This window comes from Coregonus lavaretus (assembly GCF_964263955.1).
Source record: "Coregonus lavaretus genome assembly, chromosome: 9".
Taxonomy (NCBI): domain Eukaryota; kingdom Metazoa; phylum Chordata; class Actinopteri; order Salmoniformes; family Salmonidae; genus Coregonus; species Coregonus lavaretus.
In genome coordinates, this window is record NC_139996.1 from 25,037,295 (window position 1) to 25,064,191 (window position 26,897).

The window sequence follows — 26,897 nt, forward strand, 5'->3', positions numbered from 1 at the left end:
ACCCTCAACATGACATTTTCTACTAACAAAATTATGAAATACGATATTTAAGTCTGTTGGCTCAGTTTGTTGCAAAAGGTTCTACATTGTATGCAGTTCAAAATAACTATTTTAAAATCAGTCACCCAAAAAGAAAATGTATTATCAATAACTAGCCTAATAAAAAAGCAAGTCAGACCATTTCTTTTTCTCTTTGCAGAGTCACTGGCTTGGGTTAAACCCTTCGCTAGAACTCTGCTACAACGACCCAGGAGCCTCAGCAGTGATCAACCTCAAATGAACCTGTTGGAATCAATGGAAATTATATGACTGAAATTCCCCTCAAAAGTTCAAATATATATTTCTGATGTATCTATTTTGTAAGATTTTGTCAATGTTTTGTATAGCTGTGCAGATAATTCATTAACATGTATAACTATTAGACCTACGTATGTCCTTACATCTTGGATTTTATTTTAAAAAAGAAACTGAAGTTTTGTAAACATTGATTACAATTTTTATATCTAGTCACCATTGACCCAGAAGAAAACACAGTTGAAGCAAAGACCTTAATCTTTATTTACTCATTATGTAGCAGCAGAATTACAGAAATATAATCACAAGAATAAACAAATGTCCAGAGACAAAAATACATTATTTCATATGTATGACAAAACAAGGAGGGTGACTTCTCTGACGCAGTGCCTTAGATACGAAAGCTCAACAAAGAACAGTTGATAGGTGAAAAACAGAGGTGAAACTCGTCAGCAAACTGACTGACAACCCAAAACACAGCTCACTCTGTTGGCAATAGAAGTCTCTTATCACTTCTCCCTTTGATCTCATGTCAAGCTCTTCACAGCAACAGTAATGTTGACAAGCACACACCAACAAGAGCTTTCTGCAACATCTGATCAGAACAATCTCCACCTACAGTTTCCCTTTTTTACCTCAAAACTATGAATCTCAACAGGCCTGAAATAAGGACAAACATAAACATGTATACAGTTTAGGGGTTAAGCTGCACAGCAGTTCAACAGTGAAAGTGATCACATTTTTTGTATTGCAACATAACTGCAACCAGGGATGGATGACATTAAAACATTAAATCACACTGCATTGGTTTAGGTGGTCATGGAACTAAAAGCAGATCACTGACACTGTCTAGACTGAAGAATGATTAGTCAAGAGTTCATCTAGAGACAGAACATTAGACAAGGGAGATGTACAGTCTTGACTCATGACACAAAGGGAATCTGGTAAACGTACTACACTGATGGTTTGTCAAGGCACACTGAACTTTACAACTGATAACCCCTGTCTCACATTACAACATGGATATTCATATTCACATGAGATAATGACAACTGATTTGTGGATGGAGACCATGTGTGTGCTATTTTTCCAACTCAAAGTGAAACATTTCAGCTAGTATTTTCAGATGAATGTGATGAATTCAAACAGTTAAGCAATAGATACATCGAAATGAGTGCTTGGAACATAACCAGACATTAGAACCACAAAATAATGTATTTCCACAAGTCCAATGTACTAAAGGGTCAATATGCCTCAAATATTTTCTCTAAAAACAGTATAATTGGTCCAGTGGCAGATGCAGTACCAACAGATATTCTCCACTCTGAGGTCAAGCTACTTCATCACACAGAGAGGAGAAACTTGGAGGTTGGCTTTCTCTATTTGTATGGCATTACTATTTCACAATATCATGTGCTCTTGAAAGTCCCCCATAGAAATAGAAGAGGCTTGGACATCAGTATTCAGAGATGTGATCATCTATTGTGTTTAGGCCAAACTGACATTTTGGATAGGTGAAACCAAATGTGGTTTTCAAAATAGTATCCATTTTCTGTGGGAATAAATATAACTAATTCTATGCTGGAACGGTGTCCATTTCATGTATTCCATTTATGGTTAGCCTAGAATGAGTCTAGTAGACTGTTAGAGATCTGGTAGTATACACACACACACACACCTAACTGTACACTGGAGTTCCGTCCAATGTTTTAACAATTATATACTGTACTGCATACATGTAAACCAAACATTCGTTATTAAAAAAAACATGTAATCTGACTCATGGGTAATAAACTTTCTAAATGACATTTTAAAATGGAGTAGTCCTACTTTCTCAAGACAGAATGATAAAATATGAAAAATGCTTACATGAGCATATAGGGATCTGTGCAACAACTGAAAAGTTCTCATTCCATCTGTTTATGTCAATATGTCAAACAGACTACTGTTTATTAGATATGGAATAACAGTAGTATCACCTTTCATCTAAAGCAGAGTAGAGCAACATGGTTTAAAATGCATATTCATTTGGATGGAAATGACAGAAGAGGAAAACTGTTGGGAGAGTACCTTAATGTAATTTACAAAATATTTGTACAAAAACAATGTTAATATCCATGAAAGCTGCATGATTTAAAATGAGTAAAAAATGTACAAATGAGTAAAACATTTAGGATGTTTTGAACGGAACATATGACAAGAGATACTCCTCACGCTGCCTGCTCACAGCCATCACACTATAGAAACACAATTAAGACTGAACCACAAGGTTAATATGAGTATAAACATCGCATTAGAAGTGTCCATCACATCTGCACATAGCACCATAGATAACATGAGAATGGCTCGCTCTATGGCTGTGTTTACAGGCAGCCCAATTTAGATTTTTCACTAATTGGTCTTTTGACCAATCAGATCAGCTCTGAAAAATATCTGATGTCAAAAGACCAATTAGTGGAAAAAATATCAGATTTGAACTGCCTGTCTAAACACAACCAAAGGAAGAGATTTTAAGCACGTTCCAATGCCCATACTAGCATAGCATACCAATAGACTATCGTACATGCCCAATACATTGGTTCATAGGAAGTGGTATGCTAGTGCGGCTATTGGAACAGAGCCTTTGTGTTGCAGTGAGTCCTTAGTGATGTTGCATGGGAGAGGTACTGCGTGTCTATTTCACACAGCTCTGCCCTGAACACTGACAGTAGTAGTTCAACATCTGTCAGTACATGAACCAGAAACCAACCAAAAACTACAACCACACCACACACAAGACAAGGTAAAACACAGTCTGTTAACTTACGCAGATTGTTACAGTACACAGAATCGTAGGCTACAGATAGCAATATGCTGTAAATCCTTCATAAAAATGACACACACCACTCATGTATGTGTACACACAATGTATCGACTTAAAATACAAATGTTTTGTGGGGGTGTAGGCAGAGATATGCAAGCCTACGAACAGGAGCTAGTTACACTCAAGAGACATCAAAACGAAGACTGTATACTCACTATGGGAAATCCGACTGAATTGACTGACTGGTTCACTCAGTATAAATAGGCATCCGATGAATTCAACACTTAACAGACACAACATCTTTAGAAAAATCTCAATTATTACTCCAAAAATATAGTGAAAATGTATAAATGCATGGACAATGTGTTAATGTATATACCTTGCCAAAAAAACATTACAAATTATTTTTTAAATGTAAGTCAACAAGTACACGTTTGCTCTAACCCCAGAGCCTCTGGATGGATATAAGGATTGGCTGGTCACACAAGACAGTTTAAAGTGCTTAATGTTTATAAAACCACACAACGCTTCACTTTCCCCAGTAGAAAGCATCCTTCTATTCACAATATACTGGAAATGCTTCCAAATCCAATTCTAAAATCCCCCACCAAACACAAGTTGAACATACGCAAATTCTTTATAAGCATTACAATGGAGAAAGCCTGTGTGTACTATTGTGTAATAATACGCAACTAAATGCAGACAATGGGAAGTGCCAAAGGAAGAGATATGATGAGATATGTTGGACAGATACACCGACTGCTGTATGATCTGACTGAAGTTGTGCACTCACAAACAAGAACACGTTAAGATGCCTTCATCTGGCTGCCCTTCTCTTTCACGCTCGCGTTTAAATCTCAATCTATCCGCCATCCGTCTTTCTCTCTTGCTTTAACTTTCTGTATCCCTCTCCTGCACTTTCTCCTTCCTCCCACCCCTGTTAGGCCATTAATAACATAGCACAGTATGAAATAGAATAACCACTGCATATGTGAGACTGATGGATACATGAGTTACTCTCCACTGACCCAGCAAGAGGAGTACTCACTCAACCAATTCATCATAACGGCGTCTGTCCAGCCGTCCGTCTGTCTATGAATGCATGTACTGACATTCATCAAAAATATGAGCTGGGGTACACGAGTACATCTGATAACATCTTTAAAACGTCTTCATGTTCTTAGGGTGTTCATAGCATGCTCAGACACCACTCTACCCCCTTTCTCCATATCGGTGTTGCTTAGAGGGGTTGTATTGTAAGCAGAACACACAGCCTGCCCCAGAGTGGGCAAAAGTCACTAGAACCTCCATCAGTGTATCTGTGGTCCCAGGAAAGATCACTGCTCCTGTAGGCTCTCCAGCAGGTCCTCTATCTTCTCCATGTTCTGGGAGGTGCTCATGGACGTCTGCATGTTGGACTGCATGGGGGTCTGTAAACTGGTCTGCATGGGGGTCTGGAAGTTGGTCTGCATGGGGGTCTGGAGGTTGGTTTGCATGGGGGTCTGGAGGTTGGTCTGCATGGGGGTCTGGAGGTTGGTCTGCATGGGGGTCTGGAGGTTGGTCTGCATAGGGGTTGTTTCTATGGCAGTCTGTATATTGGTCTGCATTGCAGTCTGTATGTTCGTCTGCATTGGGGTCTGTAGGTTGGCCTGCAAGGCATTTTCTAAGCTACTCATGGCGTTTTGTAAACCAGTTTGCATGGGTGTCTGAAGATTAGTATGCATGGGTGTGGCGGTCTGGGCCATGTTTGGGTCCAGAAGAGGCTGGATGTGGCTGGCCTGCAAAGGGTTGGGGTTCTGGGACTGGCTCTGGGCAGACATTGTAGGACCAGAGGACGTCATCAGCTGGGAGGAATCTGAGGAGAAAAGGATGTCACACAAAGACTCTTAAAATGTATCAATGCAGTATTATATCAAGTAAATCAATATTCCTCTACTATTGTCCATGCGGAGTACTGATCCTGTCAGGTAAAGCAGTCTCACCGTTCTGGAGGCCGAACACAAACAGGTTGGGTTGTCCTCCTGGCTGGCCAACGTTCCCGCTCACTCCCGTCTGGAACAGCTGCTCTGGGGGTCTCTTACCAGGGGAGGATGTGGTACTCTGCAGCCCCACCACCCCCAACCCACTCTGCATTACAAAGATAGTTGCCCCTGCTGCAGCCTGGTTTCCTAGTTCCTGTGTGGCCATGCTACCCTGCAGACCAGACAGAGAACCCTGTGGCAGGAACAGCTCCACCTGCTGGCTGGGAGGGCCACTGACTGAGCTGGAGCCCACCTGCATGGGCTGCTGCCCCTGGAACAGACCCTGCGGAGGGGGATTGCTGGAGGCAGGGGTCCCCCCTACAGAGGAGCTCTGATCCTGGAAGAACATGGGCTCCGCTGGGTCCGTCTGGGCCACCCCTACCCTGACCCCCACCATGGTGGGCTGAGAGAACAAGAGGGACGCAGGGGCGTCCTGGGGGCGAGGGGTGCTGTTGCTGCCCATGGAGGGGCCCTGGGCCTGGGTACTAAAGAGGAGGGCTGGGGGCAGAGCCTGGGGTTTGAGGGAGGCGGTGCAGAGAAGGAGGCCGGTGGGCTGGGGCTGAGGGTGCTGGCTGGGGGGCAGAGTGCTAGTCTGGAACAAGGAGCCCTGCTGAGCCATGGGAAGCTGCTGGGTTTGCTGTAGTTGTGTCTGCTGGGGGGACTGCTGCTGGTCCATGGGGGTGCTCTGCTGCTGCTGCTGGGTCTGAGGCTGGAACACTGACACAGTCTGGGGCTCACAGGCAGAAGTCTCCATGGAGGAAAGGAATGCTAGCTGCTGTTGACTACCCTGGTTAGAGAGAGTGTTGGGAGAAAGGAACAGTGTGGACCCTGTGGCCTGCTGCTCCTGACTAAGGCTACCACTGGTCAGCACAGTCAGAGTGTTCTGCAGCAGGGCGGCTTGGACCTGGTGCTGGGGGCTGGGGGTCTCCGACAGAGGCCTTGGGGACTGGAAGAGCTGCTGGGGGGGAGAGGAGTGGGAGGGGGGCTGCTGGGGGAAGCTGGAGGTCTGGATGGTGAGCAGCTCCCCAGCCTGCTGGAGGAGAGACACAGGCTGCTGCTGGGGATGAGATGAAGAGTGGATCTGTGGCTGGAGGAACTCAGCCTGGAGCTGCTGTTGTAACTGTTGTTGTAGCTGGTGCTGTTGTAGGTTGCCTAGTGCTTGGTTTTGTTGTTGTTGCTGCTGAAGTTGTTGATGATCCTGTAGCTGTATGTTGCCAAGTACCTGCTGCTGCTGTTGAAACTGTTGATGTTGTAGGTTACCCAGTATCTGTTGCTGCTGTTGCTGCAGTTGTTGTTGATCCTGTGGCTGTAGTAATAATTCTTGTTGTAGCTGTATGTTGCCAAGGACTTGCTGTTGCTGTAACTGCTGTTGCTGCATGTTGCCAAGGATCTGCTGTTGTTGCAACTGCTGTTGTATCTGCTGCTGCTGTTGTTGTATCTGTATGTGTTGTTGTGTGGCCAGAGAGCCCTCAGCTCCCCCCAGTCTCAGGCTGTTCATGGTGTCCTGTACGTGTTGCTGCAGTGAGTCAGTGGAGGCCGTGGGGCTGTACAACACTGAGTTGAGCTGCTGCTGAGCCACTGCTGCCTCCATGACCTGTTGTACCAGGTCGCTGCCCCCCGCCTGGAGCTCCCTTACTGCCCTCTCCAGCTGGGCCACCCCGTCCTGGGGGAACAGGGGGAGCTGAGGCTGGGAGTGGGGCGCCATCTGGGACATGCCCACTAACACCACCTCGCTGCTGGGGTTGGAGGCATCTTGAGGCAGGCTCTCCTGGGGGTCCCGGAGGAACTGCTGGGGTAACTCTGGGGGGACGGGGGGGAGGGTGGTGTTGTCGCTGGAGACAGGGAAGGAGGTGGTGGGGGCGATGTCCTGCTTCTGGATGGTGCAGAGGGGCTCCAGGGAGGGGAAGACCGGGGACTGGGGGAAGTCCACGTCCCCATGCTGGAGAGGCATGGGGCTGGGGAAGGACTCAGCACTAGGCGGGGTGCTGGAGCTCAGCGCCAGGGTTTGCTGGACCGAGACGAGGGCGTCAGACGACGGCTAAAGGAAGGAGACAAAAAGAGTGGAATTAAATATTTTGTAGAATCTACACACTTCCCTACAATTTGGCCAATGACTCTGGATCCAGATGTCTTATTTTATTGATACAACTAAAGAGTGATGTCCCAGCAAAACCATCTGATCATAAATGTACATACAAGGATCCTTGGTTAAATATGATCGGTAAAATATGATTGGTATATTGCTCCTACCTTGAAGAGTGCTGTGGATGGGGTATTACTGGAGACCTCCATAGGGGTGACCTCCTGTCGTTTGACCAGTTCACCAGCAGACTGGGCAGGGTCAGAGGCCAGAGACTTGATCTGGTCCTGGAAGGTGCAGGCCTTAGCCAGAGAAGACCCCTCTGTCTTCACAGACATGTCCAGGGAGTGCTCTGGTTTGGGACAGAACAGAAACGCAGGTTGAACAAGAGAGAAACACACGCATTGTATACCATAGATGGAGCCTTAGTGAACCCTTCTATGCCGTTCATCACTCCTTTCTTAGCAGTGCACACACCTGAGTCTGGGGTATATGTGAAGGGCTGTACGTCATGTGACCTCCCGGCGTTGGTCATGATGTAGACGCCCACAGAGACAGGAGAGGAGACAGACAGGTTGTGGTAGGGAGGAACCTTCACTATCACATGGTTCTAGAGGAAACACAGCAACATCATTAGGATTAGGACAAAGTCAGCTCATGATCCGTATGCATTACTCATACATTGATATCAATGGGCTACCTGATGGAACAGCTCCATGTCAATCTCTGCCTCGGCCTGCCACGAGTTATCATCTGGAAAGAAAAGGAATCAATGTTTTATCAATCTTTTTTTATTTACAAAAGCCACTCAATGAGGAGATATCACAGACATCACAAAGAGAGGAAGAAGACAGGCATGTTAGTGCTGGTACCTGCTGTGTTCTCCTGGAAGATGACCTTGGTTCCTTTGAGAAAGTTCTTCCCTATGATGAAGAGCTCCTCTCCTCCTCTCACTGAACAGCTGTGGAGACTCTTCTTCAGGATCTCTGGCACCCCCGCTGGCTGGGCTGGGGAAGGACACAAACACAGCAGAGTATTTGTATTTGTATTTTATTTTACCTTTATTTAACTAGGCAAGTCAGTTAAGGAGCTACGTGGTGTGCCAGCTTTTGTTCCAGCCCGACACGAACACACTGAATTGAATGAACATCAAACAAGCACATATACATCCAAATTTACTTTTTACTCTCGATACCCAATAGTTATTTGTGTTTGTATGAATAGGGTGGTAGTTGACGCACTGCAGAGGATGGGTGAGGAGGTGGTCTGCAGGGTGAGGACAGACCCATCAGGCTGGGGGATGTTCACCCTAAAGGCCAGCCTGGCCCGGGTGCTCTTCTTCTTGGACCCGGCAACCCCAATACGAGCCTCCACGTCCGCGTTACGCAGCTTCAGGATCCCCACACAGTCAACCCTGTCAAGATTCAACATTACAAAATGTTCAGATGATGAAACACAAACACACAGTAACACACTGATATTTCAACAATGCTTCAATTTTCATTAACTAAATGAATGAGTCCCTTACGCTAGTGACATGGCGTTGCTGGGCTCCAGAGGGATCTCTATGACAGTGGTTCCCTCGATGTCCACTTCCTTGCAGGCTTTGGTGTTGCGGCCCGTCACCCTGCAGGCCTGGTAGAACCCATGAGGCTTCACTCTGCCTGTGTCACTGGCCACAAACACCTGCAGCACCACCGGCTCACTGACGCCCTCCAACTGGAGAGAGAAGGAGAGAAGATGGTGAGTAGAGCTGAGAGTGCAACATAGCTTAACACACACAAATCAACCTAATGACTAATCTATCTTATTTAATGGTTGTAAAAATAAAGTGTCTCACCTTGACCGTGGGGAAGCCCTGTTGGGTGCGGTCTTTGACAGAGCCGCGGCTGCCCTCGGTCAGGTAGCGTGCCCGGTGCTGGGTCTCTGGCTGCAACAGGATCTTCAGCTCCTTGCCCTCACTCTTCTGGGGGTACTGACCTGACAGAATACATCCCTTCAGCAGGCACCCAGCCTCCAGAGAACTGGAGAACACACGACACAAATAAATTCATTAGACCCTAATCAATGGCTGTCACATGACTGGGAATATAGATATACATCTGTTGGTCACAGATACCTTTAAAAAAAAAAAAAAAAGTAGGGGCATGGATCAGAAAACCAGTCGGTATCTGGTGTGACCACCATTGGCCTCATGCAGCGCGACACATCTCCTTCGCATAGAGTTGATCAGGCTGTTGATTGTGGCCTGTGGAATGTTGTCCCACTCTTCAATGGCTGTGCAAAGTTGCTGGATATCGGCGGGAACTGGAACACGCTGTCGTACATGTCGATCCAGAGCATCCCAAACATGCTCAACGGGTGACATGTCTGGTGAGTATGCAGGCCATGAAAGAACTGGGACATTTTCAGCTTTCAGTTATTGTGTACAGATCCATGCGACATGGAGCCATGCATTATCATGCTGAAACATGACGTGATGGTGGTGGATGAATGGCACGACAATGGGCCTCAGGATCTCGTCACAGTATCTCTGTGCATTCAAATTGCCATTGATAAAATGCAATTGCGTTCGTTGTCCGTAGCTTATGCCTGCCCATACCATAACCCCACCATGGGGCACTCTGTTCACAACGTTGACATCAGCAAACCACTCACCCACATGACGCCATACACTGTCTGCCATCTGCCCGGTACAGTATAAACCAGGATTTATCTGTGAAGAGCACACTTTTCCAGCATGCCAGTGGCCACCGAAGGTGAGCATTTGCCCGCTGAAGTCGGCTATGACGCCGAACTGCAGTCCGGTCAAGACCCTGGTGAGGACGACGAGCACGCAGATGAGCTTCTCGGAGATGGTTTCTGACAGTTTGTGCAAACCCACAGTTTCATCAGCTCTCCTCCGGGGTGGCTGGTCTCAGACGATCCCGCAGGTGAAGAAGCCGGATGTGGAGGTCCTGGGCTGGCGTGGTTACACGTGGTCTGCGGTTGTGAGGCTGGTTGGAGGTACTGCCAAACTCTCTAAAATGATCTTGGAGGCAGCTTATGGTAAAGAAATGAACGTTCAATTCTCTGGCAACAACTCTGGTGGACATTCCTGCAGTCAACATACCAATTGCACACTCCCTCAAAACATCTGTGGCATTGTGTTGTGTTACAAAACTGCACATTTTAGTGGCCTTTTATTGTCCCCAGCACAAGGTACACCTGTGTAATGATCATGCTGTTTAATCAGCTTCTTGATATGCCACCCCTGTCTGGTGGTTGGATTATCTTGGCAAAGGAGAAATACTCACTAACAGGTATATAAAAAAAACTTCTTTATGAGTTTATGAGAAACACTTTATGAGTATGGAACATTTCTGGGATATTTTATTTCACCTTATGAAACATGGGACCAACACTTTACATGTTGCGTTTATATTTTTGTTCAGTCCAAAATTACTTTACATTCTGTCATGGAAATAAATGGCCAAGTCATTTACGGTTTTTATGCCTTTTGTTTTCCATGTGGACCAATTTAAAATCGGTGAATTCTGAAAAGCTATCCAAGGATTGTTCCATAAAGTTGTGTTTTTAGCGAGTGATATCGGTTCTTGTAGAATAAGTTACATTTTCTTCCATATTGTTATATTGTTCTTAACTATGAAGTTGTTAATGTTCTTAACTTTATCCTTTGAAAATAGATACGTAAAAATATTCTGGGGATGAGCATGCACATCTTCAATATGTACCCATTGTTCCTCTTTTAACTATATGTCGCAAGTAAAAGCCTTGGGTAGCGAGTTAATACATTTCCATGTCTGGAAGGTTAAAACCACCCTCAGACTTAGGAAGATGTAAAACTTTCCCTTTTATTCTATGAATTTTATTTGCCCATATAAAGTCTTATGACTGAGTGTACTTTTTTAAAGAATGTCTTCAGTGGGATAATTGGTATTATCGAAAATTAATTCAAAAACTTCGGCAGACATGCCATTCTAAAAGAGGTTTATTCTACCTGTAAGATTTATGAGAAGATTTTTCAATTTAATTTGATCTTTCATATTGTTGAGTAATGGAATAAAGTTATCTTTATATATTTGTTGTCAATTATTAGGCCTTTTCGGCTTCAACAGCCATTATTGATGAATCTATATCTTATTTATTGATGAAATTTTTTTTGGGTGCAGATCAGCTTCAATATTTCAGATAGATTGTAGCTTCCATCAATGTAATTGTCTGCATCATTTCCAATCTCCCATATTTGTTTTGTATACACACTACCGGTCAAAAGTTTGGACACCTACTCATTCAAGGGTTTTTCTTTATTTTTACATTGTAGAATAATAGTGAAGACATCTAAACTATGAAATAACACATATGGAATCAAGTAGTAACGCAAAAAGTGTTAAACAAATCAAAATATATTTTATTTGAGATTCTTCAAATAGCCACCCTTTGCCTTGATGACAGCTTTGCACACTCATGGCATTCTCTCAACCAGCTTCACCTGGAATGCTTTTCCAACAGTCTTGAAGGAGTTCCCACATATGCTGAGCACTTGATGGCTGCTTTTCCGTCACTCTGCCGTCCGAATCATCCCAAACAATCTCAATTGGGTTGAGGTCGGAGTTTTGTGGAGGCCAGGTCATCTGATGCAGCACTCCATTACTCTCCTTCTTGGTAAAATAGCCCTTACACAGCTTGGAGGTGTGTTGGGTCATTGTCCTGTTGACATTTTTTTTAGCCCCACTAAGCCCAAACCAGATGAGATGGTGTATCGCTGCAGAATGCTGTGGTAGCTATGCTGGTTAAGTGTGCCATGAATTCGTAATAAATCAGACAGTGTCACCACCAAAGCACCCCCACACCATAACACTTCCTCCTCCATGCTTTACGGTGGGAACTACACAAGCGGAGATCATCCGTTCACCCACACCACGTCTCACAAAGACACAGCAGTTTGAATAAAAAAATGTCCAATTTGGACTCCAGACCAAAGGACAAATTTCCACCGGTCTAATATCCATTGCTTGTGTTTCTTGGTCCAAGAAGGTCTCTTCTTCTTATTGGTGTCCTTTAGTAGTGGTTTCTTTGCAGCAATTCGACCATGAAGGCCTGATTCACACAGTCCCCTCTGAACAGTTGATGTTGAGATGTGTCTGTTACTTGAACTCTGAAGCATTTATTTGGGCTGCAATTTCAGAGGCTGGTAACTCTAGTGAACTTATCCTCTGCAGCAGAGGTAACTCTGTGTCTTCCATTCCTGTGGCGGTCCTCATGAGAGCCAGTTTCATCATAGCGCTTGATGGTTTTTGCGACTGCACTTGAAGAAACTTTCAAAGTTCTTGACATTTTCTGTATTGACTGACCTTCATGTCTTAAAGTAATGATGGACTGTCGTTTCTCTTTGCCTATATGAGCTGTTCTTGCCATAATATGGACTAGGTCTCTTACCAAATGGGGCTATCTTCTGTATACCCCTCCTACCTTGTCATAATACAACTGATTGGCTCAAACGCATTAAGGAAATAAATTCCACAAATTACCTTTTAAGAAGGCACACCTGTTAATTGAAATGCATTCCAGGTGACTACCTAATGAAGCTGGTTGAGAGAATGCCAAGAGTGTGCAAAGCTGTCATAATAATAATGCCATTTAGCAGACGCTTTTATCCAAAGCGACTTACAGTCATGTGTGCATACATTTTTCATCAAGGCAAAGCGTGGCTATTTGAAGAATCTGAAATATAAAATATATTTTGATTTGTTTAACACTTTTTTGGTTACTACCTGATTCCATATGTGTTATTTCATAGTTTTGATGTCTTCACTATTATTCTACAATGTAGAAAATAGTAAAAATAAAGAAAAACCCTTGAATGAGTAGGTGTCCAAACTTTTGACTGGTATTGTATGTATCTATCTATCTTTCTTGTTTTCTTGCATATTGTATTAAACTGAAACATGTTCTTGTATTTGTTTGTGTCTATGTTTAATAAACCCTGTTTGATTGATATGTATCAAGTCTGGTAAGACTTTTGCCATTCTATTGGGACTTGCATTCTATTCAACCTACTTGGGCTTGGGACTGGCCTTGTCTGGGCCCAGCTGAGACAGGACAAAGTGTGGGGCCTTGGCACTGTCTGCATCAAACATGTCCATGCTGTCCTCTGGGGGTGAAGGCTTGGGCCCGGGCCGCTGGCGGGGGGTGCGTTTACGGGATTTGCGGGGGACCTCTGTGTTGTCATTGTAGGAGCTGGAGCTGAGCAGGCTGAAGTTGGAGGCTGAGTCGTCGGCCCAGATGCTGCTGCTGTATTCTGAGTCTGGCCCTGCTGGCCCGGCCGGGGCTGGATCCTCCTGGCAGGACATATTGCTGTCATCAAATAGGTCCTCCGGAGGGGGGGAGATGCTCAGCACTGGCCTCCTCTTAGAGGGGGTGTTCTGGGGCTGCTGCTGGGCTCCCACCCCCCCTGCTGCTCCTGGGTCTCCTGTTCCAGAGCTGGTCCCACTGCAGCTTCCACCTCCAAGGGCAGACAGAGCTCCCTCCACACCCTGCATCTGTGATCCCCCTGGGGCTCCTGAACCCTCTCCAGGGGCACTGCTGGGATGGTGGAGGAGGAGGGGGGACTGGGGCTGTTTCATAGATGAGGTAGAGGGGGCTGTGCTGGGTCTGGGGCTGGTGGTGCAGGGGTCTCCCATGTCTTGAGAGGAGGATGGAGAAGGGCTGGAGGTGGAGGAGGTGGCATCTGGAGTGTAGAAGATCACATTATTAGTACAGATGTCAATACAGAGCAGGCTAGCAGTCCCATTCAAGCAGCTGAATTTGTGCATGATCTAAATTCATTTGAGGATGTTTTTTGTGTGGCTACATGCCCTCACTGTGCATGCCAGAGCTCTCTGGTGGCGGTCAACTTTTCTGAACTTAAAGTTGAGAATGGTACAAATAGGCCACATGTTTCCCCCATTGGAATGTTTAATTCCTACTAAAACTTGCTCTTTAAAAATCAACGTGACAAAATGGACATGCTTTGTTTACAAAAAACTAAAGCAAGCTTCTAAAATCGTTACATACACATTGCCAGAAACAAAAACAGCAAGATCTGGTCAGTCAGACTTTCCTCTTAACAGACAAATTTGCAAACTAAAGATGCGGTGCCAAATTAAATGTAGAGGGGGGCTAGAGCAGTTTGTGCATACAGTATTAGGCCTATACAATGGTCTGAACATGCCAATTGGAGGATTTGATTAGGACTGAGCGTAGCCATGGCAACAGAATAAACAAGGCTCTGACCTATGGAGCAGTGACCTGCAGGCCATTTTATATGCAGCCACCCCATGCCTCAGAGGGAGGAAATTTCCTGCAATACAAATGAGACAGCCAATGAGCAACAAGAGCTGATCAGTCATGACTCAACTTCCTGGCAATCAGCAAATTGAATCAATGAAATACTGTTGTGAGGATAACTTAAGTTGTCTCTTAGTAGATTTTTAGTGTTTGAGTACAGCTGTGGCAGATGTTTTAGTGTGATTCCAGCTAGACTCGGAAAACTGAGCTTGAGGTAGAAGCTGCCCCTAACCACAGATCTAGGATCAGATTACCCTAGCCTGGCACATGTATGGCATGACAACGAGTCAGAGGAGTTGACTAAAACACATAGATCTGGGACAGGCTACCCTACACCCCAATCCTAACTAACCAATAAGGGGGTTAAGAATATATCTGAGCCTGTATCAGTGGTTAAGGTCAACTTATACATACTTCTGGTTTACTGTGCACAATGACAGCAGCCACTAGACTACCAAGTTCAGTCAGCTTCCTGTGCTAAAGGGAAGTGGTCTACTAGTCTTGTGTATGAGTACTCTGATGTTTTCAAAATCATTTCACGTTCTGTTTTAAAACCCCAACCACTGATGTGACACTACCACATATAGTTTTTTTCTTATCTAGGCCTAATACAAGATCTCTTGAGATATGAGATATTTTCTTTATACTAGTCTACATGACTTAGTGTGTTCGTGTGTGTCATCTTATCTTCATCACAGAAAGGCTATAGCAGACAGGCAGTTCAGATCCAGACAGGCGTGCTAATTCAGAAGTGCTAAAAGGACATGATAATTGCTTTGCTAATTATAACCAGCTGTTTTCACCTCTTCCCACCATCTGAGAATAAAAACTAGCAATAGAAACTGACGGTAAATACAGTCTCTAGTGATGGGTTTAATTAATTTACTTCTCTCTATGTAAGAGAGATGAAAACATAAAACAATCAAACGAACGAAAACAAAACAGTTATATTTTGATTATAGACTAGAGAGAGATTACAGGCAACAGTAGTTTGTAGCCTAATGTGACTTTAGGAATATATAGACCAAGGCCATGCTCATTCACTATTCATTTTAACATAAAACTATATTTATTCCCACTCTCTCACACCTGTCCCGTCTACAGTAACCATGGCCTACATTTGCCCTACAGAGGTGACTTAATTTCCCAGAATACAGCACCACTAGCACCCACTGCCCCACAGGCACTCAGCAGGAAGGGTGGAGAGTTGTTCCCTAGACACTGATCTAAGGTCAGCCTAATGTTCTGCCCACTAACGATCTAGGTGAGGTTATGAGGAGAGTAATCTGATCCTAGGTCAGGCTGGTGGGTTGAGAGTGAGGGGCTTACCTGAGGCCAGGGATGCAGAAGGGGGTGGTCTGGCCTCTCCCCCACTCTTCTGGCTCATGGTGGGTGTGTCTGTCTTGGAGGAGGAGGACGGCTGCAGCTGGAGCTCCTTAGGGAGGAGGTCATACACAGACTCTGGAGAGGAGGAGAGAAATCAAGGGGTTTAATAGTGCACCAAACACCCCCACCAACTACCGCTACTGATGTAAGAGTGAGAGGTCGCCTGGTTGCTAAGAAACACAGCTCATCGACACCCTGACAGATATCTGCTGTGGATATGCAGCGTATCCATCCAGCATATGCAGCCTAGCAAGCAGTCATCTGATCTGCCAGTAATAAGTCAACCCCAGCAGCATCGTGAGACCAACTGACACAAGATCTCTGGCTCTGCGATGTCAGCCCTGCTGCTAGAGAGAGACACACACAGACAGTCCACACAAAGTCATCACAGCCAGCCCACACAAAGAGCTGCACTGTGCACACAGTCATTACAACCACTGTAGGGGGGAAACCTACAGCACAGCACTTATGTTCTGCTTCATTCACCAATGGTAGGACCAGATCAAAAGGCTAGTCCTACCTTAGCCAAGAATTCTCAACTGGAGTTGAGTGCCGAGGCAATGGGTTTTGGCGGAGTGTAGCCTACTTCCGACTACATTGAATCGGTACATGCGTAACTTGTACCTATATGTTTGTCCTGTGTAGTTGCATTCTTTTTTTATGCAATCTCCGTCAAGGGAGCCGTTGTTTGTTAACGCAGAAGGAGCAGCCCCGTCATTGCACGGCACAATTTGACAGAGGTCACATAGAATTACATTTTATCAAAAACTACAGATTGCAGAACCTAAAGAAAATAATGCAACTACACAGGACAAATATAGGTACAAGTTACGCATGAAAGAATGGACATTTTTACAAGTATCGACTGATACCTACTTGATGTAAAACTCATCGCCTCGGCACTAAACTCACTCGCTCCCCCATAACACAGTATTTCTCTCCCTCTAGTTCTCCATACTAGCTGGGGTCTGCTAATTTGCTATGGAAATTAGACATTTGCAAAAGCCCCACTATGTTTGCATAAAGTGAAAGAAATCAACATATAGAAAATGTGATTTGTGCGGATTTTGATAGAGCGATAGGCCAACGTGGGGGCGGGGGGAAGCACGGCAATATGCCTAGATTGTAACAATTGTATTTTATTAGCCTAGGCCTACAAGTCAGCCAAGTCCTGCATACTTCCCCTATTACAATCCGATTACCTCACCACATACTTATGCTGTCGGCTGGCTACACACTGCTCACATTACACTAGCTTTGAAGCTGTGCCAAGCCAACTGTCAGACTTTGTTTTTTTCGAAGCTAGCCCTTTGCTTTGATGACACAGAAATATATTTTTGTTACACCTGCCAGCCCACAAGCTGGACACCAAAAATCCACCAGCCTCCAGCAACGCCCCGTCTTCTAACATGCTTATTTAACTCACACGTAATCATGCACGCCAGACTTTACAGCTTGTATGCAATATTTATAGACACACGTCTGGTTCTATGAAATTAACAGAGTAAAAGACAAAGATCCTATCCACTCTGCAGTCTGCACTCACACAGCAAAGACAAGGCCAGACATTGAAATACAATAGGCTGCCTAGGTCATGGATAGCATAGCCTAGATCTAGCCTATCCACATGATGTGGGCGGCAGGTAGCTTAGTGGGTAAGAGCGTTGTGCCAGTAACCGAAAGGTCGCTGGTTCTAATCCCCGAGCCGACTAGGTGAAAATTCTGTCGATGTGCCCTTGAGCAAGGCACGTAACCCTAATTGCTCATGTAAGTCGCTCTGGATAAGAGCGTCTGCTAAATGACTAAAATGTGTTTTTTTTTAATGATGACATAAGACTGGGATTCTCAACTAGATTCAGCCGCGGGCTGATTTCTTCTTGAGCGGATAATTACAAATAATTAGTAAACTGCAAATTGACCGCAAAAAGCCCAAACAGATATAATATGACAAAAACAATCATTTCAAACCTTGCTTACATTTGTATACGATCACGTCTATTATGCGTGGGAATACTTGGGAACAGATTTCCTAAATTAAAATCACACGGAGCTGATTTCCTGTTGTTTTTACAGTCATGTCCAACAATGAAAATAAATAAAGAATAATTATAATAATATTTTGTGGGGGTCAAATAAAACCACCCCGGGCCAAAGTCGGCTGGTGGGCCGCCAGTTGGGGAGCCCTGATATAAGATGTAACCAATCTACCTACAGTAAACCACTTGAAGTATTTATGAATTATCCTTAGCCAATTACTGTCATATAAATAAACTACACACTCCTCATCACATTAGACAGCAGCACCATATGGCTAGCTCCTGTTAGCGTGGCAGGGCCACTAATATGGCTCATTAATGTACCACACACAGGGTCTGGACAGATGTGTCTGAACCATTGTGTCAGCAGGTAGGCTAGTCCATGTACAGAGCATCTGTAGACTGTGGGGAAAAAACATTGAGTTGAGTTAGGCCTACATCAGAAAACAGAACTCAAAACTAACAGTAGCATTGCTTCGCTGCAAGCCCCTATCTATGCCTAGATGACTAGTCAATAATGAATAAGAGAGAGGTCCAAAACCACTAGCAAACCTTATGCACCAAGACAGCGGAGTGTCTATAATGCCATTTTAAAATTATATATTTTGAAAGTTATGCAGAGGAGTTGACACCGCTATCAGCGCATGGCAGTCATATCTTCCACCTGTAGAAGGTATTTTGACTGGAACCCCCCAGGCTTTGATCACTCCGGACACAGCTGGACTAGAGGAGGAGTGGGCTGAGCAGTGACAGATGAAAATGAAGCCTGTTCATAGCACAGTGTTATCACAGGAGCAGCTTTGCATCAGTCAGCACCCACCACATCAGCTGGCCAAGTAGCCTAATCAGAGATACAAAAGATACAGCTAGGCTTGGACATTAGACGTTTCTAAGACACTGACTTGTAGGTCAATCTTCACATTGATCTTATTACCTTACCTTATTATTATACCAAGAACAAAATGCCCTTCACTTTTGTTATTCAGACCGAAAGGGGTTACATTGTTTCAACATGGGGACTATATGAGCTACAGGACTGTTTTGCTAGCACAGACTGGAACATGTTCCGGGATTCTTCAGATAGCATTGAGGAGTACACCACATCAGTCACTGGCTTCATCAATAAGTGCATCAATGATGTCGTCCCCACAGTGACCGTACGTACATACCCCAACCAGAAGCCATGGATTACAGGAAACATCCGCACTGAGCTAAAGGGTAGAGCTGCCGCTTTCAAGGAGCGGGACTCTAACCCGGACGCTTATAAGAAATCCCGCTATGCCCTCCGACGAACCATCAAACAGGCAAAGAGTCAATACAGGACTAAGATTGAATCGTACTACACCGGCTCTGACGCTCGTTGGATGTGGCAGGGCTTGAAAACTATTACAGACTACAAAGGGAAGCACAGCCGCGAGCCTCCCAGTGACACAAGCCTACCAGACGAGCTAAACCACTTCTATGCTCGCTTCGAAGCAAGCAACACTGAAGCATGCATGAAAGCACCAGCTGTTCCGGATGACTATGTGATCACGCTCTCCGTAGCCGATGTGAGTAAGACTTTTAAGCAGGTCAACATTCACAAGGCCGCAGGGCCAGACGGATTACCAGGACGTGTACTCCGAGCATGTGCTGACCAACTGGCAAGTGTCTTCACTGACATTTTCAACATGTCCCTGACTGAGTCTGTAATACCAACATGTTTCAAGCAGACCGCCATAGTCCCCGTGCCCAAGGACACTAAGATAACCTGCCTAAATGACTACCGACCCGTAGCACTGACGTCTGTAGCCATGAAGTGCTTTGAAAGGCTGGTCATGGCTCACATCAACACCATTATCCCAGAAACCCTAGACCCACTCCAATTTGCATACCGCCCCAACAGATCCACAGATGATGCAATCTCTATTGCACTCCACACTGCCCTTTCCCACCTGGACAAGAGGAACACCTACGTGAGAATGCTATTCATTGACTACAGCTCAGCATTCAACACCATAGTGCCCTCAAAGCTCATCACTAAGCTAAGGATCCTGGGACTAAACACCTCCCTCTGCAACTGGATCCTGGACTTCATGACGGGCCGCCCCCAGGTGGTAAGGCTAAGTAACAACACATCTGCCACACTGATCCTCAACACGGGGGCCCCTCAGGGGTGCGTGCTCAGTCCCCTCCTGTACTCCCTGTTCACCCATGACTGCATGGCCAGGCACGACTCCAACACTATCATTAAGTTTGCCGACGACACAACAGTGGTAGGCCTGATCACCGACAACAATGAGACAGCCTATAGGGAGGAGGTCAGAGACCTGGCCGTGTGGTGCCAGGATAACAACCTCTCCCTCAACGTGACCAAGACAAAGGAGATGATTGTGGACTACAGGAAAAAAAAGAGGACTGAGCACGCCCCCACTCTCATCGACGGGGCTGTAGTGGAACAGGTTGAGAGCTTCAAGTTCCTTGGTGTCCACATCACCAACTAACTATCATGGTCCAAACACACCAAGACAGTCGTGAAGAGGGCACGACAAAGCCTATTCCCCCTCAGGAGACTGAAAAGATTTGGCATGGGTCCTCAGATCCTCAAAAAAATTATACAGCTGCACCATCGAGAGCATCCTGACTGGTTGCATCACCACCTGGTATGGCAACTGCTTGGCCTCCGACCGCAAGGCACTACAGAGGGTAGTGCGTACGGCCCAGTACATCACTGGGGCCAAGCTTCCTGCCATCCAGGACCTCTATACCAGGCGGTGTCAGAGGAAGGCCCTCAAAATTGTCAAAGACTCCAGCCACCCTAGTCATAGACTGTTCTCTCTGCTACTGCACTGCAAGCGGTACCGGAGTGCCAAGTCTAGGTCCAAAATACTTCTCAACAGCTTCTACCCCCAAGCCATAAGACTCCTGAACAGCTATTCATGGCTACCCGGACTATTTGCACTGCCCCCCCACCCCATCTTTTTAAGCTGCTGCTACTCTGTTAATTATTTATGCATAGTCACTTTAACTCTACCCACATGTACATATTACTTCAACTACCTCAACTAGCTGGTGCCCCCGTACATTGACTCTGCACCAGTACTCCCCTGTATATATAGCCTCCCTACTGTTATTTTATTTTACTTAACACTTTTTTGTTGTTGTTTTATTTTACTTTTTTTATTAAAAATAAATGCACTGTTGGTTAAGGGCTGTAAGTAAGCATTTCACTGTAATGTCTGCACCTGTTGTATTCGGCGTATGTGGCCAATAAAATTTGATTTTATATGTTATTTAAACCAATAAAATGAGGTAGCTAGATAATATCGATAATATAGCTAGCTATCATGTTTCATATCTCTGATTCAGAGGGGTTGGGTTAAATGCGGAAGACACATTTCTGTTGAATGCAATCAGTTGTACAACTGACTAGGTATCCCCCTTTCCCTTTCCCATATAATTCTGAATAGAGTATGATTTCTGAACCTACCTTAAAACTTCTACTTCACTTTTGACAAGGCCTGCCAATTAGCCATTTACTGTAAAAGATGTGAGCTTGTCACACGCTAGTTTTTTTTTTACTATCCTTGTGGGGACAAAACAATTGATTCCCATTCAAAATCCTATTTTCCCTAACCCTAAACCTAACCCCTAAGCCTAAAGTCGCCTTTTCCCTTGTGGGGACCAGCGAATTTCCCCTGTTTTACTCTCCTTGTGAGGACTTCTGGTCCACAAATGGATAGTAAAACCAGAAACACACACAGTTGTAAGCACACAACGCACGCATCTTAAAATTATCCACACCAGATGACCTGTTTTTAACCTGCTACGCGCCTAAATGCTTGCCAAATGGTCTAGTCAAATTCTCAGTATTTGGTTTAGCCAGCCAAGGCAATGGAGCATGTTGGCTAATGTAGCCAACTAGCAAAACCATCGTGACAAATGCAGCAAGACATCGAGGAGGGGTTTGTTACTATACAACTTCAACATAACATTAACTAACGTTTAGATCACGCCGCCCACAGTCATGGGACCGAACCACAACGAGTGCCCCGAGGGAAAACAATAACACAACACGCCTCCTGCTGCTAGCTAACGTTATATGCTAGTTTGTCCCTATACTAGTTTGTCCATCACGCACACATTAGCTAACTAGCTATCACGCATCAGCTCTCTATCTACTTTACTAGCTAGCCAACTAACAGTAGCTAGCTAACGTTATCTAGCTAGCCAACCAGCTAACGTTATTTATCTAGCTAACTTAGCTACCTATCTTTCCGTTTAACAGTCATAGTCCAAAACAATGAAAAAACGATTCAAAGGCATCGATGCCATAAGGCATAACAGTGATAGAAAGAAGTCTTACCTTTAGAGTAAAGGGATTTGGGGGAATTAAGGTCGAGATCTGAGCTGAGGAGGGATATAAAATCAGAGGGCATCGCAGCGCCTCATCTTCGCCTGGATCAGAACGAAGCCAGTCAGCCAACTAACATTAGAGAGCAATAAACCAACAAAATATGACTACAGTATAAACAAGAAATATTGCATCTGTGGGAAATAAAGTGATAAGAAACAAAAGTTTAATGGACCCAGACAACCGTTAATTAGCGCGAACTACTCTGCTAGCAGCAGCACTAACGATGACGTCACGTTCTTATGGTAATGAGGAAACCTTCTAAATAAAAGCCCGCACTTCAAAACAGTGCAAGGTGAATAACTCATTCAAAAGATATTATATTTTAATCAATGTTGATTTTGATTGTGCTTATAAGGAATTAATCGGGGAAAAAATGTGATATCCTACAACATACTGGTCTTGACGAGAAAACAAAAACTGTCGGGGAGGTTCTCCTCTGCACTGTTCAACCAATCCAGTAAATGTGGAGGAGTAGTTTAGATGGAGTGTCGCCTTGTTAAGGTCCAAAAGCGGAAGTAATGTCACAGGCTCTCTTTCCACTGTGTTGGGGACTCGGCCAGGGCTGAATGACTGCCCCCTCGCATTGACAATTTCAAATTGAAGGCCGACCGCGGTACTGCAGGCATTGTTTCCAGAAAACAGGATCTCCCATTATATTGAATGGCGAAATGGCGATCTTCATGGTCAATATTCATGTATACTATTTCTATGCTTTCCGTTATTAAGTTTAGTTTTTGCATCTTTTACTTTTGGTTTGTACACCAGCTTCAAACAGCGGAAACAACATTATTTTTGGTTATGGAAAATATATTTCACAGCGGTTTAGATAGTACAATGATCATCTGCACTATATTAGCTTATTTTGTCACATAAACTGAAATTAGGCGAACTATTAGAGTTTTAACAACCAAGAAATGGCGGAGCCATTTCTGCATAGTGCAACTTTAAAATCACATACAGAAGTAAAAAATATCATTTAGTTGCTAATGGCAGCCTGCAGTACATCGGTGGGCCTTCAACTTCAGATACTCAATGAGAGGGGGCAGCACTGAGCTAGCCTGCAACGTCACTTCCTAGAGTAGTAGCTCAAACTGCATGCAATGTTTCCAAAAACTCCTCCATGTAGCAAGATGGTGCCAAGCTGAATTGACACTCATAGGAAACAAGAGAGTGAGGTAATCAATGGCTCGTCTATGTTTTATACAGTCTATGGACAGCAGAGGCTATTTTATGAATAAAACAGAGTGATGCTGGCCTTTTACTAAACCCATTGCATAGGCCACAACTCAAATAACTGTATATGAAATACATATTAGCTTATAGTAAAAACTACAACCCTGGTTTTACAAATGAAGAACGAGAGTTCTTACTATTCTATAAATTGTCTCCAGACAGCAATACTGAGGGAATAATACACACTGGCCTGCCAGAGAGTGTCACTCTAATGACCCATTCAGCCCCGTAATGGGTGCCAGCAAGGCTGCATTAGTAAGAACTCTTGTTCTTTATTAGTAAAACCAGGGTTGTAGTACAACCCATTCGTTTTACTTCATTCAAACTCGAGTTTTTACTATACTATATCGTATATATAACCAATCTTGCTGGTCACCAGGACAGGCACCACTGCGCAGCCTGCCTGACACAGTCAAGTGGTCGAAAGGGAATACCCCTGATATATAACACACTCAAGACTGGGATAAGACAGGCAAAGCCTGCAGGCTATGTGATACAATTAATAACAAATAGGTAACACAATTGTAAAGAATAACCTACTCCTACAGCTATGCTCTGGTAGAAGGGATTATAGTGTGGGCATGTAGGGCCTAAAGGGATGTGTACAGTACATGTTTTGTGGGAACGAACATCTGGCTGCAGTCAGTACTGTGTGACAACGAAGATGCAGTCATGTCGAGACTATAGAACCTGACAGATGTGAGGTGTAACCCAAGAAGCTGCTGCACATACATCGTCCAATGTAACGCCCCGAAGTAGTGCTCAAGACCAAAGCACACAAACAACTGGTCAGAGCGGTGTTCCTCTTCCTCTGAATGGAAAGAGTGCATAAACACATTCCTCTTCCTCTGAATGGAAAGGAGGGGTGAAGAACGTAGCAAGATCAATAACCCTAGATTTGAAACCAGATGTAGTGATCTTAGGCAAGTAAGCAGGGTTAAGTGTCAATGAAACCCTCCGCTTGTGCTCTGAGAACACCATGCATGACTGGTGCACAGAGAGGGCCGCCAGGTCACCTACCCGTTTTGCAGAGGCTAGGGCTAATAGTAGGGCCGTGAGAGGAATAGTAATTATATTGTGTCTATATGCTTGAAAGGAGGGTTAGTTAAAGCATCCAGAACTGTGATCAAATCCCACCTGGGAAATAGACAACGTGTAGGCGGGCGCAGGCGACAGGAGCCCTTCATAAACGGAGAGGCCAAAATGTAGCTTCCCACAAGCTTCCCATCTATATCAGCGTGCAGCTAAATAGACCAATGTCGAAGGAGAAAGGCCTTAATCAAACATACTCTGAAGGAAGCTCAGTATGATTTTGATACTGCAGTGCAGTGGGTCTTCACTATACGCCTCACACCAGCGCGCAAACACTTGCCACCTGTATGTGTAAAAAGAAAACTTGTTGAAGGAGCCCTAGCACTCTGTATAGTCTCTATAACCGCCAGAGGTAACCCCTCACCAGCTTCCATTTGTGCCTGAGACAGAAGGTCAGTGCGTAACGGGAGTGTCCACTGTGCTCCGGACACCATTGAACTCAGGTCTGTAAACCAGACATCATTGAACTCAGGTCTGCAAACCATGTCTGTGAGGGCCAAAACGGGGACACCACTATCAGCTCCAGCCTGTGCTCCCTCACTCTGTCCAAGATTTGTTGTAGCAGGGGAATTGAAGGAAATGTACATAGATGAGCTCAGGGCCATTGGTGGGCCAGGGCATCATGACCCAACGTTGGGTTGTCGTTCTGAATGTAATACCAAAGAGGGCAGTGTGTTGCACTTCGAGATGAAAACAGATCTACATGGGCTCGTCCGAACTGGCGCCAAATCGCCTCTCTCACCTGTGGGTGGATACGCCAGTCCGCAGACTGAGGCTCACCCAGCGACAATAGGTCAGCACCTAGATTCAACCGGCCTGGAATGTGCGCTGCTGACAGTGAGCGCAGGTGTGTGTGTGCCCACAGATGTATCCGTGATGCCACTTGGTGTGTGGACAGTGAGCGGACTCTGCACTGGTGATTGACGTATGCGATCGAGGCTGAGTTGTCGGAACAATTCAGAACGTGATGTCCCTCTATCCTGGGGACAAAATGTAATAGAGCCAGGCGAATCGCTTTCAGCTCCAAAACATTTATATTACAATTTTCGTGTTCTTCCCTCAGACCGTTCGTTATGCATCCGTTGTAAACTGCGCCCCATCCCCCCAGGGAGGCGTCGGTCTTTATGACAACCCGTAAGGCTACTGGACGGAGCTGGATCCCCACTGAGAGCATGCTTGGGTTTGCTAGAAGAATAGAGTGTGGCGACATTGCTGCATAATGGTTATCAGCCGATAACGGTCTCTGTTCGGATGAATGCGTTGGCTGATAAACCATCATTGGAGAGGTCTCATGCCTAATAGGCCGAGTGGTAAGACTGCCGATGCTGCAGCCATCAGCAACCATAACCTGGCAAGCACTGACAGTCCTGCTCCGGTGGAATGCGCGGGCTGTAGTCAGAATGCACCTCTGTCTGGTGACTGTTAGATGCTCACGCATAGACAGAGTTCAGTTCCAAGCCTAAGAAGCTCATCTGTTGGTGAGGAGTGAGACTCTTTTTCCAGTTTATCAGAAAACTTAGATTGAGGAAATGATTTATCACTATCCAGGTGTGTGTCTCGGGCCAAGCGAGGGCTTAAGCTTAGGCTGAACGGGAGGACACAAAACTCGTATTCTTTGTTCTGAAATGAGAACCTGAGAAATGTCCTGTGCCTTTCCACAATAGGGTACCAGACAGATTCCTTCTGGGTTTTTCTGGGTTTTAAGGATTTATTCTTCTCAGGCCGAGATGTCGTCCCCTGCTGGGATAAAACAGTGTGTCAAGTGCAAGGCGCACATGTCGGGGAGGGACGGTCACAGAGAATGCGCCTGATGCCTCGGACCAGAGCATGCGGAGGTGGCTCTTACGGACCCCTTCTTCTGTAATCACTGCTCCAGGCTTCCTCAGCCTCCCCTTCACCATCAAGTGGAGCTGGTTTCTATCTCTCCACTACCCAGCTCCTCCCGTATTGAATGAATCATTACGAAAATGACTTTTTCGCTTGTTAACACACTGTGCCTTTCCAAAAAACGCATCCTTCAGGTCCACGGTGGTGAAATAATCTGCCTGACTGATTGCTTTGAATAGACGGCAGTGTGTTAACAAGCGAAAAAGTCATTTTCGTAATGATTCATTCAGCACCCTCAAATCTAAGATTGGTCTCATGCCACTGTCTTTTTTTGGCACTAGAAAATATTTCAGATAATTACCCATATTTTTGGCTGCTTCCCTCACTGAGCGAATAGCTC

General features: G+C 45.0%; 2 protein-coding genes across 2 annotated transcripts in view; one reads left to right on the forward strand and one right to left on the reverse strand.

The window, feature by feature from the left end:
- Window positions 1-2,073, forward strand: part of LOC311135304 (NACHT, LRR and PYD domains-containing protein 12-like) — a 25,900-nt gene extending 23,827 nt beyond the window's left edge. Inside the window, 1 exon segment of the mRNA XM_084169254.1 lies at window positions 200-2,073. Coding sequence (XP_084025380.1) covers window positions 200-218 — 19 coding nt within the window. The 3' untranslated portion in view covers window positions 219-2,073.
- On the reverse strand, window positions 535-22,537 carry nfat5a (nuclear factor of activated T cells 5a). Its single transcript, XM_084168410.1, has 12 exons — window positions 22,295-22,537; window positions 15,857-15,988; window positions 13,259-13,928; window positions 9,039-9,222; window positions 8,727-8,917; window positions 8,440-8,612; window positions 8,071-8,205; window positions 7,899-7,951; window positions 7,676-7,808; window positions 7,369-7,550; window positions 5,080-7,156; window positions 535-4,952 (listed from the first exon to the last, which is right to left on the reverse strand). Exons 1-12 carry the CDS (start codon window positions 22,365-22,367, stop codon window positions 4,435-4,437), a joined length of 4,521 nt encoding a protein of 1,506 aa, XP_084024536.1. The 5' UTR covers window positions 22,368-22,537; the 3' UTR covers window positions 535-4,434.
- Window positions 22,538-26,897: the final 4,360 nt, after the last annotated feature.

Excerpts from the sequence above, each read along its gene's own strand:
- nfat5a (XM_084168410.1), bottom strand. The coding sequence starts at position 22,367 with ATGCCCTCTGATTTTATATCCCTCCTCAGCTCAGATCTCGACCTTAAT. Across the intron at positions 7,809-7,898 it reads ACATGGAGCTGTTCCATCAG|AACCATGTGATAGTGAAGGT; the intron begins GTAGCCCATTGA and ends TGTTTCCTCTAG. Across the intron at positions 7,157-7,368 it reads CATCCACAGCACTCTTCAAG|CCGTCGTCTGACGCCCTCGT; the intron begins GTAGGAGCAATA and ends TCCTTCCTTTAG.